The following is a 20234-nucleotide window of genomic DNA, read 5'->3' as shown; positions in this document are numbered from 1 at the left end:
TGTGGCGTAAGTCGCAACGTCACAGATAATAGACAAACAAGGGATAGATTTTAAATTGAATTGAATAGAGTAATAATTGCATCGAAGATTCTGTAATTTTTTTGTTACTTTCAATACGCGGCAAAATAAATGTTCATTTTAAAAATACAGAAAGGTGTAAAATTACCATTTAACGTTAAAATAGTGAATCAATCTCTATGGATTTCAACACAAAGATAACTGTAAAGTTTAGTCTTTAAATAACTGCAATAATCCCCATGCATCCATTTCCAAGAGGAATAAGCAAGCAAAACGATGTTAATTTCAATATTTTATATCAACTATTCTAAATACTATTTACATATTTAAAACATTGTATACAAAATTATATATATACTAAAACTTCAGCTTAAAGTTCTTGGATTCTGGTCGTCTTGAGTTATTATCCGGTTTATCCTGGACCTGCATACCTATAAGCATTTTAATATATTTGCCTTGCTGATTGGATGGAAGAGATATACCTAATGTTTGACAGTTTCTTATTATTTCGGTACATCCTCGTAAATCTCTATTTTTTACTGTAACAAAGTACAAAATATATTATTCAATATAATGGTATAACAATAAATTGAGAGTTGTGACTATTATTTTCATTACCCTTTTATATTACAGACTTAATGTTCTAAAAATTTACAATATTTATTTTGCAGAAACAAGAATTTATAGAAGTAACGTTTTTATAAAGTGTACGAACAATTTTTGTAAGTGACTAGAAAAATCTGTAAAATATTTATTTTCTGAAAAAATATAATAATAATCTTTTTTAACATAATAAATGCCTCTATGATATATGTACATTAATAATATATATCCTTGTAAACTATTAATAAGACAGTACATATACAATAAAAATATGTTTGTAATAATGCCAACATTGAAGAAACATTAAATGGCAGCACTAATCATGCCTATTCACTAGCACATTATTCCTGTCTATACACAAATATCTAAACAGCATAAATAAAATATATCAGTCTAGAGTTTGATTAGTTAAGTCATCAATAAATAATCTGTTTAATCTGTGGCAATTGAAAATGCCTTTAAAAAGAATGTAAGTATATTTTTATTATTTACACACTCTCATTACACTATCCAACATATTATAATCTATTTTTAACGGCATAATAGAACAAATAAAAATCCAAAGTCAACTATATGCAAACTTACATTTGTACGAGAATAAGATTTGTAAGACATTAGCATATTCAACCATCATCTTATATTTAAGAAGACTCTGTAACAATCTTATCACAGCATCTTCATTGTAGTCCCGCAGTATATTAATACTGAATGTTGTAGCTCTGTAATTGATAAGGAACATATTAAAATATTTTTTATTACATTTTCAACTTTACAGTAAAAGAATAATAAAATGCTGTACTATACAAAACAATATAAAATAAAAAGATAGATGTTACAAGAGTATGTACATAAGGCGGTCTTATTGCTTACATAGCAATCTTGTCCAGACAATCTTTAAGTAGAGGATGTGTTAAGAAGTGGCGAAGTGTATTAATATTGAAAAAAAAAATAGTTAAAAGATATGCAACAATATTATATAAATTAATAATAATGTCCTCTAGACCCATTTAGGCCATGGCGGACAATCTCAAATATAATAAACATAAAAAATTCAATTTGCTTATTGAATATTGTTTTTAATTATTATAATAAGAAGACAGTATGGAAAATTGGAATGGGCTAGCTGTTGGTAAGTGGTCACCACTGCCCATAGACATCAGTATTATAAAAAATGTTAACTCCTTTTGCCAAGGCATGAATGTACATATGTCTTTTATACATACATAAATAAAAAAAGACACTCACTTCTCTTTTACAATATCTTGTAGCACCTTACTTGACTCTAATAGGTTTTCAGATGCCATTTGATCAGAAAACCATGAGCTTGACCAACAAATATGCCAAAAACATATAAGCGGGTAATTTTCATTCCATGTATCACTAAAGTCCAAAACATATTTCCTAAATATCACATTGGATGCTTCCGATCTATTCTGTACAGAATCATATATAAGTTCACTGAAAATAATCCTATAAAAATTTCTAAGGCCTTTATATTGAGTGTAAGCTTGCTTTAATACTAATAGACCTTTTTCTGAATTTCCTTTCATGCACTGAGCCTTAGCTACATAATGAAGGAATTCACCATTTCTGTTATACAAGTCCGGATGTAGTGTACGACAGTAGTTTTGAAGCAATTTCACTACATCTACTTTTCCAGATAAACTGTAATGTCTAAAGAGCTGCTTCAGCAAATTGTCATGTAATAATTTTCGCTTATCAAAACAATCTTTAATGATTTCTATAAGTTGTTTATCTTTATTCTTAGATTGAAGATCTCGTAAAGCATTTTCAATTTCTTCAACAGTCATGTTCTTAACATCAATCGTCTTTGAACCTTCTATTCCCATTAAATATCGCAAATTACAATCGTTTTTGAAAAGAGGTCTCTCTTTGGATTTTTGTTTTAGAAAAATTTCATTAGCAAATAGATCAATACTATCTATTGTAGTTGTATAAGTTAAGGTCGATGAATATTGGACAAGCTTTTGAACATGGAATAAAAGGCGAACATATTTACTTGGTTGTCTGATGTTTTGCATTGTTAATAAAAATATTGTAAATGTTTACGGATACTTCGAACTTCAATCAGTTTTACACATACTTTATAATTAAAACGACATTTTAAGACTCTAATTTTGATACAGTTTTTACTTCGATCACATTATTAAAGGCTATTTTTCTCTTTTTCTGGCTATTAAAGTATAATAATTATATAAATATTTATAAAATTGAGGTTATATTATAATGTATTAAGTTTTGACACTGACAATACTGCTAACTATCTAGAAATGTAGTTCTGTCTGTCTGTTTTGTAGCATTTAAAATTGTTTAGTATATTTTAAACAATTATTAACAAATACAAATTTTAAAAATAACAAATAATAAACTGTTATTTAAAAACGATTTATAATACGAATTGCAATCATTATATTTTATTAATTAACTTTAGTAGAGCCAGTGACCTCTATTGTCCAATAGCTGGACTTTTACGTACTTATTTTCTTTCTTATCACAATTATATCAGTTAACAGCAGATGGTGTAACAATAATTATTATTAGCTCGTATGCTGTTGTTATTATTATTTTGTGTATTTTTCTATTTTAGTTATATTTGCGTCCTTAAATAATTGATGTTCGATACTGTGTGTATTATTTTGATATTTATTATTATTTTGATATATATTTGCAAATAACACTTAAATTTAGGGGAACGTGAACTTTACAAATTAGAAAAATATTGCGCCCTCCAGCCAGGTGGACCGATGACCTTAAGAAGGTGACGTTCACCAACTGGATGCGGAAGGCGGAGGACAGGGAGCTATGGCGCACCTTGGGAGAGTCCTATGTTCAATAGTGGATTGGTTGTTGATGATGATGATTAAATAAATTATATTTACAGATAATATTTATTTTATTAAATAAACTTGTCGTTTAAATAATTCAAGTATTTTGAAATACTAATTGCCAACGTCCATACCATGTTGAATACACCGGTTCTCGTCCGATCACCGAAGTTAAGCAACATCGGGCGCGTTCAGTACTTGGATGGGTGACCGCCTGGGAACACCGCGTGTCGTTGGCCTCTTTATTTTCAAACTAAATTTGTTTCTTTATTATAATTATTAGTAGCACGTTTTAAAAAAATATATTTATTATATTTTTAACATATCACACGCTTTTTGTCAGCTAATATATTTATTTAATTTACGTATCTAAAATGAAATCCTACAAGATTCAATGCATGGAACAGATCACAGATTTTATCTTCATGTCATGTAACACGTTTTTTTTTATATTAAAGGTAATCGCCGACAATCGCCTGTCGATTAACATGCTGCTATTAGTCGTTGATGCCAAGCTCACAGCGGGTGGGGACATCGGAGTTCGGACACCGGCATTACAATGGTTCGGCAGACTACAACTGTCCTGTTAAAGTTGTTATAAGCCAATAAAAATGTTCCGTACGTAGGAAAAAAACATTTTTAGTGTACTTTATTGTAATGAGTTAATTTTAATTGTCATTTTTTATAGATTATCTTGGTTTAATAAACCAAATAATTATTTACCTATTTGCTAAAATAGAAGAATACAATAATTTATAAAAAATTCATTGAGATGTAAGCTTGCACACCTACATGGTATAAAATATTTTTTGAAACATATTTCTTTAATCTTTTTCTTTTGGCAGATTTTTTGTCAATTAATAATTGGAGAATTTATTTCTAGGAATTTGTTTCACGATTAATTTTTTACAGCATCATTATTTTAATTACTTTTTTGTTTCTTAATCTAGAAAAACTGGAGATATCTTAAGCAGTCCTATAAAGTTTTATATTTGATTTAAATAGAAATAACAGGAACCTTCCTATAGAAATAAGTAATGGTACCATTTGTTTGAGGAAAATTAAAACCACTAAATGGTCATAATGTTGAAAAATGTTTGATAACTTAAATCTTTTTATTTAACATTTAAGCCATGAAATTAAATAAGCCGATATGGCTAAGTAGTCAGGTTACGTCAATCTCAAATGATGATTGACCAGGTTCAAACCCGGGCATTACTGAATATTCCTCTGCTTAATTTGATTTTAATGTTCGCCTCTTGCTCGGTGATGAAAAAAAAACATCGTAAGAAAATCTATATGTACATCTATACATGTCGGATGAAAAACTGTCAAATGTGTATCCAAGAACCCGCATTGGGGCAACTTGGTGAATAAGCTCCAAATCTTCTTTCATAAAGGTAAAGTCTTAGTCGAGCGATGGGTCATTTATAGCCAGTTACTTTTTTATGAAAAAAAAAAACTATATTGTTCTATAATATTCTAAACGGCAAAATATACTAAATAAAATTTTGTTGTATATTTATAATACAATTACATTATCTTTCACTATAAATTTTAACTTACTTAAGCTGTTCCACCCACACCCTTTTAACTCAATTCAGTATTAATTAATGTTGCAATTAGTCAAATTAAAATAGGATTAATGCTTTCCTGGCGTTACTAAGTAATCATTAGAAGCCAAATATTTTTGAACTACCATTTTACGTCGACACCTCTTGTCTACAAATGTTTTTATAGGTGGAGATCATCGTTAGGTTGTCATGATACAGCATCTTTGGGACGATCTGTGCCCGCAGGCAGAAAGAGCTTTTTAATCGAATGAGTTATGCCTCGTTTCTACAAAAGCCGTTGACTGTTGACAATTTACTATATAAGTAAAATGTTAACTGGAATTATTGTTTAAATGTCTTTATTGTTTAAGTAGGTGTCACGAATTGATTATATATTTAAGATATAGACGTTATGTCTTCATTAGTTGGTGGTTTTTTAAATTTATTTATGTAATAACGAGATTATATTATTTTTGTGATGATTATCCTAGCTCAGTTTTTTTTTATAATTACGCAGTAATCGTAAATGATAAATATAAAATATTTAAATTAATAAATAGATCGATTCTCTTTACCGATGTATTAAGATATATAAATGCCAAGAATTTTATAATTATTTATACATGTTAAGTAAATTTTGTTTAATCTAAAAGTTAGTCTCAAAATATTTTTAAACGAAGTCCGCTTTACGCTTAATTACGTTTAAATAATCCTCATTGTGTTCAAATTTAATGTTTAATCCTTCCCGATCGCTTACAGCGCTGAAACTGTCACAATACTATTAAAGAATGGGTAAGATATTCACAATGGTCTGTCGTTATCGATAGAATCTGAAACGCTGAATGGTATCGATTATCGATCAAACAGTATGTTGTGTTACCCTCATTGTCCTGTCTACACCCCTGTTGGATGAATCTAAACTAGGCGTAAGGATATCAAACAATGGTCTTTATTCCACGCTTGTCTAGCCGCGACATTATCCTATCTAGAGATTTTATTACGATTATGTCTATCTAATACCGCCGTGCGGCGAGACTCATACGCATTGCTGCTTTTGAATATTTTAAGGATCTTTGGCTACGGATATATTTTCGTTAGAAATCTATTTTATGTTTCACTTGAATAAATTATAAAGTAACAGTCTGTTATTGTCCCTCTACTGGGCTTGGGCCTTCTGATAAGAAAGCTAGGAGCTTATTCCACCAAGCTGCTATAATGCTAGTGGATCCACATGTAGATGAATTTTAGAGAAATTAACACGTGCAAGTTTACTCATGATGTTTTAATTCACCGAACACGAGACGTATTATAAACACAAATTGTAACCCGCAATCGCCGAATAACGCAGGGCCCGTCTCCAACGTATGCTGAGCGGTGTCCCGGTTCGCGCCACAGTGGTGGCACATCGCCGTCGATTCGCGTCCGATCTTACAAAGGTATTCTCCAAAACAACCGTGATCGGTCATAACCTTCGTAATTCGGAAGGTGACTCGTCGCTTTCGTCTCATCCAGGCTTCGAAGGCTGGCAGGACTGCTCCAACGAGGCGTTTGCACGCGTACCGTTCTTCGCAGACGGTCAAGCGTTCTAGCCACTGGGCCATCTCGGCTCATTATAAAAGTTAAATTTGTTAGCAATTATGTTATAAATTTATTTTGCAACGATGTACAAATATCAAAGAAAATAACACTCGGATTTTATCTTTTAAAAACTTCAAATAAAACTTGATATGATATTAAAGAAATTATCTATCTTTTATGAAAAATCTTCAAGAAGAATGCAAAACGGTATAAAGGATCGTGACGTGTCATAAATCAGAATCGATCGGACTGTCGTGTGAGACCTTAGAATAATTGACTCAGAAGTACAATACCATGATATATGCAGTGAAGTACAAACAAACATAAATTTAAATGTATAACTAATACGTCACGTTATTTTATATATATACATATTAAAATGTATAATAGACATCCCAAAGAATTATATGTACTTATAATTCAAACCCTTACTTACTTACCCTTACTTTACCCTAAATTACATTTAGATTCTAGAATGTAAAAATCTAATCTTGTATTTTTTTAAAATTATAATTAAAAAAAAATATCTTATATATATTTAATTAAAATATTTTTATTTAAGCATGCTATGAAATATGAATTATTTTATGAAATAGCAAATTATTTATCGTGGAGACGATAAATAAATTGCAACATTTGATAACATTACATATGGGGTATAAATATACTTAATATAATATAAACCATTAATAATGGTATGCAGCTGATTTTTCTGACTTGAATATTGAAATCATTTCTGAATGATTAGTTCAACTAAGGTTAGTAACGTCGTGAATTCTTGTTATTATCTCGCTGGCCATCAGGTCAATGGAAATATCACTTTTGTGGCAGATGATTTGCGGGTAACGGATACCAAATAAGATAAGTCAATTATATTGCATAGTTACTGTGTTTTTTACTAGACAACTAGAGTACAGTATAACACTATCAGATTACTGGACAAATGCCGCCATCTACTCTAAAGAGCGCTTAAAGCCAGCAAAACAGATTTCACCCGAATGTCCCTTACACGCCCTTCTCAGTGCGAGATTTTATTTATATGCTTATTCTATCTAGAACGACTAGTTTACAAATTACTCTAAAGAATACGGTGTATTTTTTTAACCATACTATGATAATTAATATAAAAAGCTGTCAATTTTCGTTCTTTGTCTCAGCGGCGCCGCAGCGACTTGTCGTTGAAACAGATTAGAAGTCAGTAGATTAAAGGACATTACGTATTTTTTTCTATCGTTAAAATGTTATTCTTTTATGTTTTTGAACAAATACAAATTTATAATTTTTAATGTTTAAAAATAATGAAACTGAGATCGAAATAAATCAGCATATTTATTAATTTTAAGCAAATATATCCACCATCGAGTTGAGTATTATTATGAAAAAAAGCGATAAAAATGTAATACATTAAAATTACAGTATTTTTTAACAAAATAATGTATTAACAGTTCCCCTATTCCACTTGTATTAAAAAAGCGTGCTTTTTGTTACAATTTAGTATGCTAAATTACTGCAAATACTCTGAATGTATTATGCTAGTGATAGCAAAGCATTTTGAAGCACAGTATAGGATCGTTTTATAAGCATGCTTTTTTCTAGTAAGAAAATGTCCAGAACGAATCGTTGGCTTCGTTTTAATTCATTTAATGTAATAAATAAGGCATACAGTGCGTTCACTATTTTACATTGCTGTAGCGTCCTTTTTTATATGCATATATTTTTTACATATTATTATGTTTGTTTATTACATTGACATATCGCTGTAAGTTGTGTGGAACATTTGCGAATACACTAAGCTAAGTACAGTTACATTAATCCTTGTAATAAATTGTATAAAAAAAACAATACCTACATTGTAAAGAAACGCCAAATTAAGATAATTATTTAAATTTGACCCTCAAATGTTTTTAAGAAAAGAGTACTAACTACACATTTGTAAAATACGTTAACGTATTAAACATTTGTATTTAGGCAAAGAAAGCCGAATCTCCGTCGAATATTCCGTTTCGAAAGCCGAATTTTATATTATAGTATTTTTTTTAATACCATGATTGATGATAATTAATCCAAAAGAATTATCAATAGATCGCAATAAATTACTGAACTTCGATACTATCGCTTCTACATCGCCGTATTTGTGCGTATAAGCGGAAATGTCTAGGTTATAAATCAACTCTTAACAAGACAACAATTAGCTAATAGAAAAGTTATGGATTAGTTCAAAGATAAAATATATTATCATTAACGATGTCCTGCTGTGATGCGATGAAAGGACACTGAAGAGTAAATGTAAAAAGTTTTTTAGTGTTGTAGCTATTCAAAACATTTATATTTTATCTGTGACATATTAAACAAACTAAAACAAAATTACTTTCATTTTAATAGCGATTTTCGTTCTATAATCGAGTGAGTTCTAATTTTGAAAAACAATAATTTTAATAATGACTTAAAACAAACACTACCAACTACCCAAATATATTAATTGGAATAGAATTTTAAATTATAAATGGAACTTTACTGTTATTTAAAAATAGTAATAGGTAGATATAGAAAATAATATGATATAATAAATTGTTAACTTTTAGACAAAATCGTGAATAGCTTTACGATAAAGTTAAGGGTCCTTTGTATGGTATAAATAAAGATAGCATTGTAAAAATGAAATATATATTTGGAGTATAGTAAAATGGGTAATAATTTAATGTTACTGTCATCGGATACAATAATATGATAAATGCAATAGTGTGATTAACGATGTTGTTGAATATTTATTTGTTATTGGCAACAATTTTTTTTTTTTCGAGGATGAAAGGCATTTACGCCTCCCGGACACGACCCGGACGGATATGTGGGACTCATGGGGCAGAAGGCCACAGTCCTACCCACTAAAACCACCTCGTGTCCGCGTCACCGCATGGTGGCGGGGTTACGGGAACGCGTTAGCACACCACCGCGACCCCGCCTGCGGCCGTCGCTTTGGGTGAGCGACCCACCGGTTGTTTTTTATTGAGGTTTTCTCCTCTTGGCCCAGCCGGTGAAGGCAAGGCTCTCGGTCCCACCACAGGCTGGCGCCTGGATGGGGAAACGAGTTTGAGAAGGCGGTGACCGAAGTCTGTCCACCCAGTATCGACACCGAAACTGGGTGAACCCGCCTCTCCCTCCTCCTTCTACTCCTTCTCCTGTCTCCAGCAGCTCGACAGGACTCCGGAGACCAACTCCTCCTATCTATCTCCGGCGGCCCATAAGGACCCCGGAGTACTCCTACTTGCCACGAAGCCGCTCACTGGTCCACTCTGCGCAACAGAGAAGTACCAGGAGCGGCCCGCGACACTTCCGCCGCGTCAGTCTCAGCCGCGATCGACAAGCAATCCGGAAAAAAAATCGGATTCCTGGTCGACCCCGTTGCCGTGGAGGTGACTGACATGCACCCCAATTATTGGCAACAATAATAATTATTTTAAAAAAAAATTAAACAATTTTATTACGCGAATTGTTACGTTAGACTATCCGGTAGTACGGAACATTTTAATGAATACATGTAGTATACTGTTTGTATATATTTATATACTGATATGGTTATATTATTATTCTAATATAATAATTATAAGAGTGCATTACTTCCCATTTTGTCCAGTTTTGGAAGTGGTCTCTGTAAAATACCACCAAGTATTCATCCATTTCGTATAGCTATTTCTCTATGTCTCCTTACGCCTTCATCATTTCGTCTTCATCGTGCTCTGTTTTGTAATTCTACGTACTCATAGAAAATATACGTAATATATTCGGAAAGCAAAGTAAGGTAATGGTAACAGCTAATAAATGTCTCACTATTGAGCTAAGGTCTCCTCTTCTCTTGAGTTTAAGTGAGATGGTTTGGAGATTATTTCACGACGTTTTTTCATTCTGACAAAATCTTCATCGTAAAGCAAGACAAAAATGAAAAATATTAAAATTTAGTGCAACTTGGATTTGAACTAGCCACTGGGCTATCTCTTCTCTTGAACAATAAATTTATGTAGGTAGAATAAACTACTTCATAAAAACTATAAAAAAGAACCAGATAGGTATATATGTTTGTATGAGATTATTGCAACTGTTTGATAGCACTACCAGCTTTGCAATACAGGTGATAATAAATAATGACTATTATAGATTAAATATACCTAATGCTATAAACAAAGGGTTGCTGTGATCCAATTTCAATAGATTTTAATGCTTAGACGCTGATTAAGGCAAATCACAATTGTTACGATCTCAGTTTCCGATCTAAACTATAATTAAATTTAATTCCTATTAAATCAGATACTTCTATAAACAGATAATTAACTCGATAGTCTGAATTGTGTTGTGACTTGTGCAAAAATAAAAACATTATGAGATGCTCGTGTAAATTATTTTTATTTAATACAAGCAAGAATAAGCGCGAAAAACATTAATATTGTGGGACAAATATATAAAGAAAAAAAATCATGTATTTTTGGACCAAAATCTTCGCGAGCGATATTATTATCCCACCAAAATTTCATCACAATCGAATGATTGGTTTAGCAACGCATAGAGAACAAACACAAACATTTATTTTTATATGTATCAATTATCATTACTATGTCCTAAGATGAATTATTGTTTAATCAAGCGTTTCTTTTATATAATTGTATACATCTTATACGATTTACACCTCGTAAATCGAATACAATTTTAAAGAACCATATTTATATATATATATTATTGTTAACATTCAAGAGATATTATTTAAAAGACAGTTGGTTATAATCCTACAGAGAAGCTAACCTGATTCCTATAAACTGGAATGCAGACAACAGTGACAGACATAAATCTAACGTAGTGTCGAGTAAAGGTCAAACCAATGCGGTTGCGGTGGATAGCAAAGCGATACGACTCCCGTATTTGAAGATAAATTGAGACTAACGGTGGATCTCCTAGTGGATAAATGAGGGCTAGATATAATATAGGCAAATCTTTAGGTTTTAATTTAAAAAAAAAAAGATAATTTTCTAATTCCAAATAAAAACTGGTATTTCTGGAAAACTGATAACATGCTACTGCACTACTTTGATTGGAAGAATGAAAATTTGGATATGAAAAGTTCGTCTAATAAAAGCATTTAATTGACTATTTTGAGATACATCAAACAATCCAATCGATTTGTCTCGACAACAACATCTACTAACTGTAGGAAATACCCTATCAAGCACTTCATCGCTTTCAAATATATATCAATTAAATATCAAGCTAGCTAGAGAGGAGATTCAAATAGAAACCGGAATTAATCTTTCATACGAATTACAATAAATCTATAAATACCCTTAACACTTACAATTAATTATTACAAATCCCCAAATGTAAGAAATCCTCTAAAATTTCGATTGGAATAGGTAATTGAAAATATGCACATCAAAATTATTGTCAAGCAACACAGTGAAAAAGGCACTCCAAAGGCACAGCCAACGCGTCTGTGGTATTTGTATATTTATAAAAAGAAAAAACATCGTGAAATGCGTAAAAAGGATCTTCATGTCACATGATAGAATATTTTTTGAATTATTTCCGTTTACGCTTGAAAATCAATCAAACTAAAAATTAAAGAATTAATTAATTTAGAGTAAATAGAATTTATACATAGTATTGTATTTGAAGTTTGAGTAATGTAGATACAAGGGGCATATCATCTTAGTTTCAAGAGTAGGGGCGGGTGCGTGTTAAATAAAATTTAGCCATCTACATAACTGTCAATTAAAGTCTTTGTATTTAATGAGAATAATGAGAATACACGTATATAGTAATATAACATTCACATTCGTCTTTATTAGTTACCCATTTAACTTAATTTTTTTTTTTTTAAAGTCTATGTTATTTTATATGTTCAGCCATATTTGTCTTAAATGCATTAAATGAGTGTAATTTTTTTTATGTGTGCAGGTATTTTATTATAAAGTCTCCTTCATATGTGAGGGTTTTTGTACCATATGACGTCCTAGTTTTCGGTAAGACAAGAAAACTAGCTCGTCGGGCGCTATGATTACGATGTTCTTTTGTTTTGGTAAAACTTATATAAGTGTGGATGGTTTTGTAATAAATATCTATAAACTTAATGAAAAACCGTTACTAAACTGTAAGCTCACATTATAGTAAAGCATATATTACTTAAGCATCTATTTACTATAAGGTGGTATCCTTTTTGACCTTTTCGTAGAATGTGATATTATTATTTATCAGCAGTTGTTACACTCATTACACATTGTAACAATAAAAATACAGTTAAATTTAATGCACGACTTATCAAGACAGCCGTTTTCAAGATCAATATTTTTAAAATATATCAACAATACTTTTTGAACATTATAAATTGGTAACTAAATTTCTCTGAAAATAGATAATAAAAAAAATGAATTTGGAAATAATACAAAATTAATTATTATTCGTAATAGTTAACGAGTGCGCTAATGTAATTGATTTTTCTTTACATAAGTGACAAGAAGTCACTCATCTCACATGTTTTAACAACTTAAACTTTACTAGTTTTGCGTCCAATCATAATTCCAATTTCAAAAAGCTCATTTCACCTACACGTAAACATTAACGCTTGAAATAATTAAATTATTATTGAATAACCATAAACGTTCATATTATAAACAAGTCAGTAAGTTGGGATCATAAAATGTCAAATATTTCTTACACAATATTGGAAAACGTTACATTAAAGTAATAACCATTAAGTACTATGTAGTTTCTTATCTAGAAAACGCGAATGGTAGTTTGAATTGAATTGCCAATTAAATGAATCAGTTATAAGATCATCGTCGCAAATAGTTCTCGAATTGATTGCTTAAATTATCAATGGTCATTATTTACATTATCAATGATTTGGTTAACACGTCACCGCATGATAGTTCCCAAAGGCGCCGAACGCATAAATTGTTTAAGAAAACAGACCGCCCACAATGGCGTGGCAAACATATTCGTTATTAAAATGTTGCTTTTATTAAAATTTTACTTTGATTCAAAATTTTAATACATTTATCTTATCTTTATCTATCCAAGTACATAAATTGATCAGTGAGTGCTTACGTACGTACGCATACGTAGTACAAGTTATCGCAGTTGAACTTGTGACTTGTACAAAAATAAAACAATAAAAAAGCTAAGCTAAAGATTTGTTTATTAATGTAAGCATTTATGTGAGTTTCAAAGTGAAACTACTAAGCTTCTTGCCGATTCTTATCATTTAAATACTCAAACTGGTAGAAGCTCGTAAAACAATTATCCACCAACCAGCATTGGAGTGGCGTGGTGAAATGAAACTCTCCTCGTCATTCTTTCCTCAAATCAAGAGGAAGCCTTAGCCCAGCGGTGGGACATTCAGAGTGACAATGACAGACTGTCACTTTTTAATTTTTTAATATATAAGGTATGAACTGAACATTTATAAACAGAATATTGGTCTGTCTGGATCAGCACCACTCATAATTTAATCTATCGTGAAACAGTCTTCAGAATAAACCAGTGTAGGTGTAAAAATGATTTTCACTTCTTGCAGTGTAACTAAGGACTAAGTATCAAGGTGTCCATTGTCATTAGTTGGTTTGTTAATATGGTATGTTGTATTGTTCACAGATTATCCTAAATTATATTTAGCGGTTTTAAATCCTATTTCGTGTTTGTATCAATTATGTTTTTTTTCGAATGAAAAAAAACTATAATAAAACATCTTATCGGCGCAGCGCCTGCCTCTTGGATGGTTAAGACCTGTTGCGTTTCTGCAGTTAATTTATATTGTCGAACAATTGTGCTGCTTGTATGAAGGTTGTTATGATGCGGCGATATCAAAGACCGAGATAAGTTAACCATATTCAATTGATTGACAGTGACGAAAATAACCATGCAATCATCGTATTTTAACAAAATAACTTTGAAAATATTGTTACAAGTTTGTTGATGTCATAACTATTTAATTTCCATTTTGCAATGATATAATTTTTTTGGATGCCAAAATGTTCAATTCAAAAACTTTACGTTTTCAAGTTTTTATATGAAAATATATTATATCAACTAAAATAAATGATTAATTTGCAAAATTAACTAAAATCAATAAATTTAATAAATAACAATACACTTCTCGCTTACTTTCAATTACTTTTCAAATTGATTTAAGTTTGCAAGAACAAAACAAAGTATAGTTTACGGCAAATAATTTGTAATTTTATATATAGTTTACAGTATTTATTTATGATTTTCAATTAGTCCACACAAAGAATGTTAATATTTCATATAAACTACGCAGTTCATATTTTCACCTGATATAAGCGCCTTGTCAAGGGCCATCGACGGGAATACTTTAGCGGCGGTAGTAGCTATAAAGTAAGATGTATTAAAACTAGCTCAAGAGCATGACTTGGTCTTGGTCGAACAAAATATTAGATAATTTTTTTTTTTGTCACAATTGTACATTTTCTTAACCAATCACTAGTCTTAAAACGATAAGCAAAGATGTCAGTAAGAATCGTAAAAAATATCAGATTCATTAAATAATAATTAAAAATATATTCAGTCTCATAAAACACATGTAAGTTAAATTATATCAAATGGTATGAAAATGAAAGTATATTAAAATTTATATACAGACAATTTTATTTCAGTCTGTATTTAATATTTGAACCTTTCCTACGAATAGACAATGAACAATGCAAGATGGCCGCGGGAGACAATAGAACGCGCCCTAAGCGCATACGATAAGTCAGATTCGCTAAGAAATCCTGTTGGATTTCTGAACGGAATATTTTAAAGAACATTTCTATAGAATTTTAATCGAATTTAAATTTGCATATTTAACATTCTTCATGTGTTTTACTTCTAATGAAAATATTATATTATTTACTTTGAGCTTTGAGCAGGAACATTTTACATATATTTTATACATGTTCCTCCATAACATCAAGCTTATTGCCGAATATTACCGATTATTGGGGCCTACAAAGGCCTAACTTATTCAATTATTGATATTTTTTGTGATTCTCGCCTTTTAGGCGACTTCAAAAAAGCAGAACGTTATAAATTATAAATTCGGCCTTTTTTGTTGGATCAGGTTTCGACGAACTTACCGACACACAAAAAAAGCTTGAATCTTGCGAATTTTTGACGAATTTAAATATTTTTTCTTTTAGAACAGGTACATGGGCAAATGAGCCGCCTGATGGTCACCAAGAAATATTACTATCCCTTAATAACTAAGATATTAAGTCCCTTGTGCGTGTACCTAAACACAATAATACTGGTGCGAATATATGATGCAAGCCCGTCTTGCAAGTAAATGCCAATCTGACTCCAAAAGCGTCCAAGGGTAGACTCCAAATGTGTGCTGAAATTGAGCATCAAGTCAATACGAGGAATATAATATAAGAACGTGAAATTAAAATTAATTTCATCAAAATGAGTTCTGGCCAAAATCCTTTCATACTGTTGACTGATTCATAGTGTTGTGTTAATTTAAAAAAAAAGCGATTCCCGGAGGCTCCTCCGCTAATTTTTCGCTATTCTATAATGTAATAAAAGCAAACAACCTTTGCCCTATTGCTAGACTAAGGCAAGCTTCGGTTAAGTTTTACGTGTTCTGAAACAACATCATACAACATCAAAAAGCCATAGGATATAATACCAATATATATAAATACCAAGTTATAAAACTATATTTACAACACTTTATTAATATTCAAGGTTTCATACGACTATTTTATGGTACCAAATACCCTATGCGGTATTGAACGTATCTTGCAAACAATTTCATATCAAATTACATTCATACTACACACGTTCGAGTAACAGGAACGCGTGTGTACATGGAGATCTTATTTGTTAAGCTGCGTCTTCACAAACGGAAAAGTAGATTTTTTTTGCTTAAAGTAAACAAAGGTCGTACTTTCATTATTGCAAATTTTGCTTTATAAGAATAAATAGTTTCCGCTCGCGGCTTCGCCTGCTAGTGACGGGGGAAGGGAAAGTATTAGGTACCCTTTGTGCTTTTCTGGAGCGCTAACAATGTGTAAGCAAAATTTGGTGATGGTCGTTTGAGTGGTTAAGACATAAAATCGTAACAAACTCTAAATAATAAGGTTAATGTATTCTAAAAATTCAAATAAAATTACTCATCAGTTCTCATCATGTTATCGCCTGTTGCGGAATGATTGGTGATTTTCTGAAGAATTGCAAGGAATTCTATACACATACATATATTACCAGCTAAACGTATTTCAATGGAAACGTAACTTAATGTTACTCGTGGAAGACATTGTTGTCAATATAAGTATATTTACATGAGTGTGTGTATAATCTAAGTGTGTGTATAACACGCGGAAGCCTCGTGATTGATTTTATAATTTTTACAAGATTTCATATAACTTTGGATATCGGTTATCTGTGAAAAGTTTTCCTCATATTGTCATGATATTTTCATCGTGTACCCACATGGGTAAAATAAAAGTTTGTTTTTAAAGTTTTTTTTATTGATTTATATGTTTAAATTATGCATATTGGCAAATCGGCCATGTGAAGGTAAGTGGTCCACACAGCCCTTAGACATTTCTATTGTGCCTGAAGATGCAATGGCTCAGTCACCTTTCAAACAAAAAACAACGATACTAAGTCATGTCATTTGATGGTAGAATATGTATTGACTTAACTGTACCTATCCAGAGGGGCTGGCACAATGTTCATCAAGAGATAAAATTAGTTTATAGTAACAGCCTGTGAATGTCCCACTGCTGGGCTAAAGGCCTCCTCTCCTCTTTTTGAGGAGAAGGTTTTGGAGCTTATTCCACCACGCTGCTCCAATGCGGGTTGGTGGAAAAAAAAAATTAGTTTAAAATATATCTCAATATTTTTTTATGTTTTAAAATTAGTTTAAAACATAAAAATAAAGTAGTATGATGCGAAAATTTGATAATTTTGAATGGTAAATAAGTTCAGTACAAATAGTAACTACTTTGTCTACTATTTACGCTATCACTTCGAATTTAACGTCATTCATAACTGAAGTCTTTATGCACTAAGTATTTTCATGTTTGAAATTTTAACTAACCAAAAACAACAAATTCGAAATCTTCAGACCTTGCAAATTATCGATATCTAAAATTTAGTTTATTAAATTAATTAGTTAATTTAGTAGTTAATAACCTAGAAAAAGTCATTATCAGTATCATTTATATATTTGTACGCAAAACCAAAAAAAAAAAATATTTTTAAAGGATACTTTATATGTAATTAAATATTTTATTTAACTATATCTCATCGAATCTTGTATAAAGTTCGAATTACAAATATTATATTCTTAAAATAAAAACGCTATTGTCACGTGATTAAGTGACTGGATAAAATATGACGCTCAGGTAATTCAATAGTCATCTTCTCTTCCTTGTATCCATTACATTAGACGACACATATCGTAAATTGTTCGTAACAATAAATTTTAATAACTGATGTTTTATTGAGATTAATTGTATGCAAAAAATAAACACGTATTAACTTTTCGTTCTCTTGTAAAAAATATAGATTTCGGGGTACAAGTAAATCGAATTTAGGACGGTCACGATTAGGTACGTGCCTTCTGGTATTTTGTATAAATAACTGTACGAGTGAGATCAATTAAGTCGCAAATAAAGCTCCATGATAGAAATGAAGTAATGGATAACGTGGAAATGACAATTTTAAAGGTAGGTTTACACTGGGTTGGTATTTAGTCGTGTCGCGTAGATATATCGCTTATCGTATCGCGTTTGCTTTAACCAAATATGTGGTATACGCAAATATTTTAGACATGTTATCCATACAGACATCACCGATAAATATCCCAATGTTTTTAATAATCGCACATATTTGCCTCATTCCTCCTTTGATGTGTGCTAAAACGTAAAATAAGCAAATATAATCAATTAGTTCCTCTACACATCGCTGTGTTTCAATGAAACTAGTTTCGAGTAAACTTATGCGACTTAAGATGTATAAATTGATATCTGGATATATATATTTCTTAACACATACATACGCTCACACACAAACACAAAAACGCCTTTTTTTTTTTTTTTTATATTCGCCGGGAGGGCAAATGACTCTACTCCACCTGTTGGTAAGTGGTAGTAGAGTCCAAACGCGACGACGGCCAGTACAGACGGGAAAAACGTTCTGCACTAGCCGCCTTCGCCTTGCCGGCCCGCAAGATGCCTCTTCACGCCTCGTTTGAAGGAACCCGGGTTGTAAGTGGAGGGGAACACGTGAGCTGGTAAGGAATTCCATTTTTTGGAAGTGCGACAAAGAAAGGAGTTGCCAAATTTCTTTGTTCGCGATGGAATTGATGTCACAGTTAGTCGGTACATAAAACACAAGTTTCGAAGACCTTGAAATTTAACTTTCAAAAATTTAATTTTCCTAATAGGTACGACACCTATTAAAATGGCCTCTGAAAATTCAACTTAAAAATTCAGTGCCATAATAAAACGAATAATATTAAAAGACAGATTCAAAAAATCATCACACATTATGTGATATTATTTATAAGACAAAATAAAATTTTAAAATATACAGCTCTCAACAATGTGGAAATTCGAGGGCGTTAAAGTCGAAAATACATACAAGTTTGGTTGTCAGCTTCGGTTACTAAATTTAGCTGAACTAATTGTGTCGAGAATTCAGTAATGAGTTTGTTAAATGATATTAGATATTGTGTTACGTTTCGCCGTGTGAACCTCTTTGGAGCCTTCTTGGGTTACCTGAGCGTTTCTTTAGATCTTTCCCTTTTTTAGCTTTTCATTCATTACGATTGAAATGGCATGATAAATTATCCGTCCTTTAAGAACATAACAAATTCAAATAATAAAATGATAAATTTGTTCTTCTATATACCAGAAGAAAGTGATTTAAGTTGCCTGTCAGCAAACCGAAAATTGACAACTTTTGTGATGTTGATTGTTTTTGTTTCTAACAAATTATTTGGAATATTACAGCAGTTATCAACAAAAGTTGACATTTTGTTTGATATAATTAAACATCATATTGTTTGATAGATTTTCAAACGGTTACGAACACAGAAGTTGACACAATTTTAGTGTCATTGTTTTTTTTTTTTAATTGTGATATTTTTTATAAAACGTAGTATTATTTTTTAATTAAGGACAGGAATCGATCGGGTCATCAAGTGGTAAGAAAACACGAGTATTATATAAAATCTGTTATTATTTTTTTTTGTTAAAAAATTTTTGACGTGTATTCATGAAAGTTAAAATTCAAGTTAGAATCTAACGGTTTATATCATTTCAAAATTAAGCTGTTCCAAGCTCGCACTTTTGTGTCATGTCAAGCACCGACTGAGCTGCACGCGCTCATTCTTTTATATAAAGTTTTTAGTCGTTCTTTTAGCAGAATCGATGACAAGTACAATTTATAAAAACTCGTTAAATTCTTTTAGTATAAATACCTCCCTAGAACAGCAGTATTATTGAAGCTAGTTGAAGTTTAGCTGGAGAACAATAATTATTGATAATTGGTTCCTCCACACATGTTTTATTATGTATATGTATTGTGGCTTGTATATTTGAAATTACTAAGTAAAACAAAATGGTAATATATTTTTTCT

At 31.1% G+C, this 20234-nt stretch overlaps 1 protein-coding gene and 1 non-coding gene across 2 annotated transcripts; one reads left to right on the top strand and one right to left on the bottom strand.

Moving 5' to 3' along the window:
- Positions 1-297: 297 nt before the first annotated feature.
- LOC126775112 (uncharacterized) lies at positions 298-2863 on the bottom strand. The gene is made up of 3 exons (XM_050496881.1): positions 1867-2863; positions 1207-1340; positions 298-557 (listed from the first exon to the last, which is right to left on the bottom strand). Exons 1-3 carry the CDS (start codon positions 2661-2663, stop codon positions 376-378), a joined length of 1113 nt encoding a protein of 370 aa, XP_050352838.1. The 5' UTR covers positions 2664-2863; the 3' UTR covers positions 298-375.
- A 724-nt stretch (positions 2864-3587) lies between these two features.
- Positions 3588-3706, top strand: LOC126775184 (5S ribosomal RNA). Its single transcript, XR_007669865.1, has one exon. It is a non-coding gene; the product is annotated as a 5S ribosomal RNA (ribosomal RNA).
- The last annotated feature ends 16528 nt before the right edge of the window (positions 3707-20234 follow it).

Source organism: Nymphalis io, chromosome 17, assembly GCF_905147045.1.
Source record: "Nymphalis io chromosome 17, ilAglIoxx1.1, whole genome shotgun sequence".
NCBI lineage: Eukaryota > Metazoa > Arthropoda > Insecta > Lepidoptera > Nymphalidae > Nymphalis > Nymphalis io.
The sequence above is the reverse complement of the archived record's forward strand: the minus strand, read 5'-3'. Positions and strand labels throughout refer to the sequence as shown.

Coding starts and splice junctions, on each gene's coding strand:
- LOC126775112 (XM_050496881.1), bottom strand. CDS start 2,663: ATGCAAAACATCAGACAACCAAGTAAATATGTTCGCCTTTTATTCCAT. Junction 1,341..1,866: donor CAAGATATTGTAAAAGAGAA/GTGAGTGTCTTT, acceptor TATCAATTACAG/AGCTACAACATTCAGTATTA. Junction 558..1,206: donor AATCTTATTCTCGTACAAAT/GTAAGTTTGCAT, acceptor ACTTTGTTACAG/TAAAAAATAGAGATTTACGA.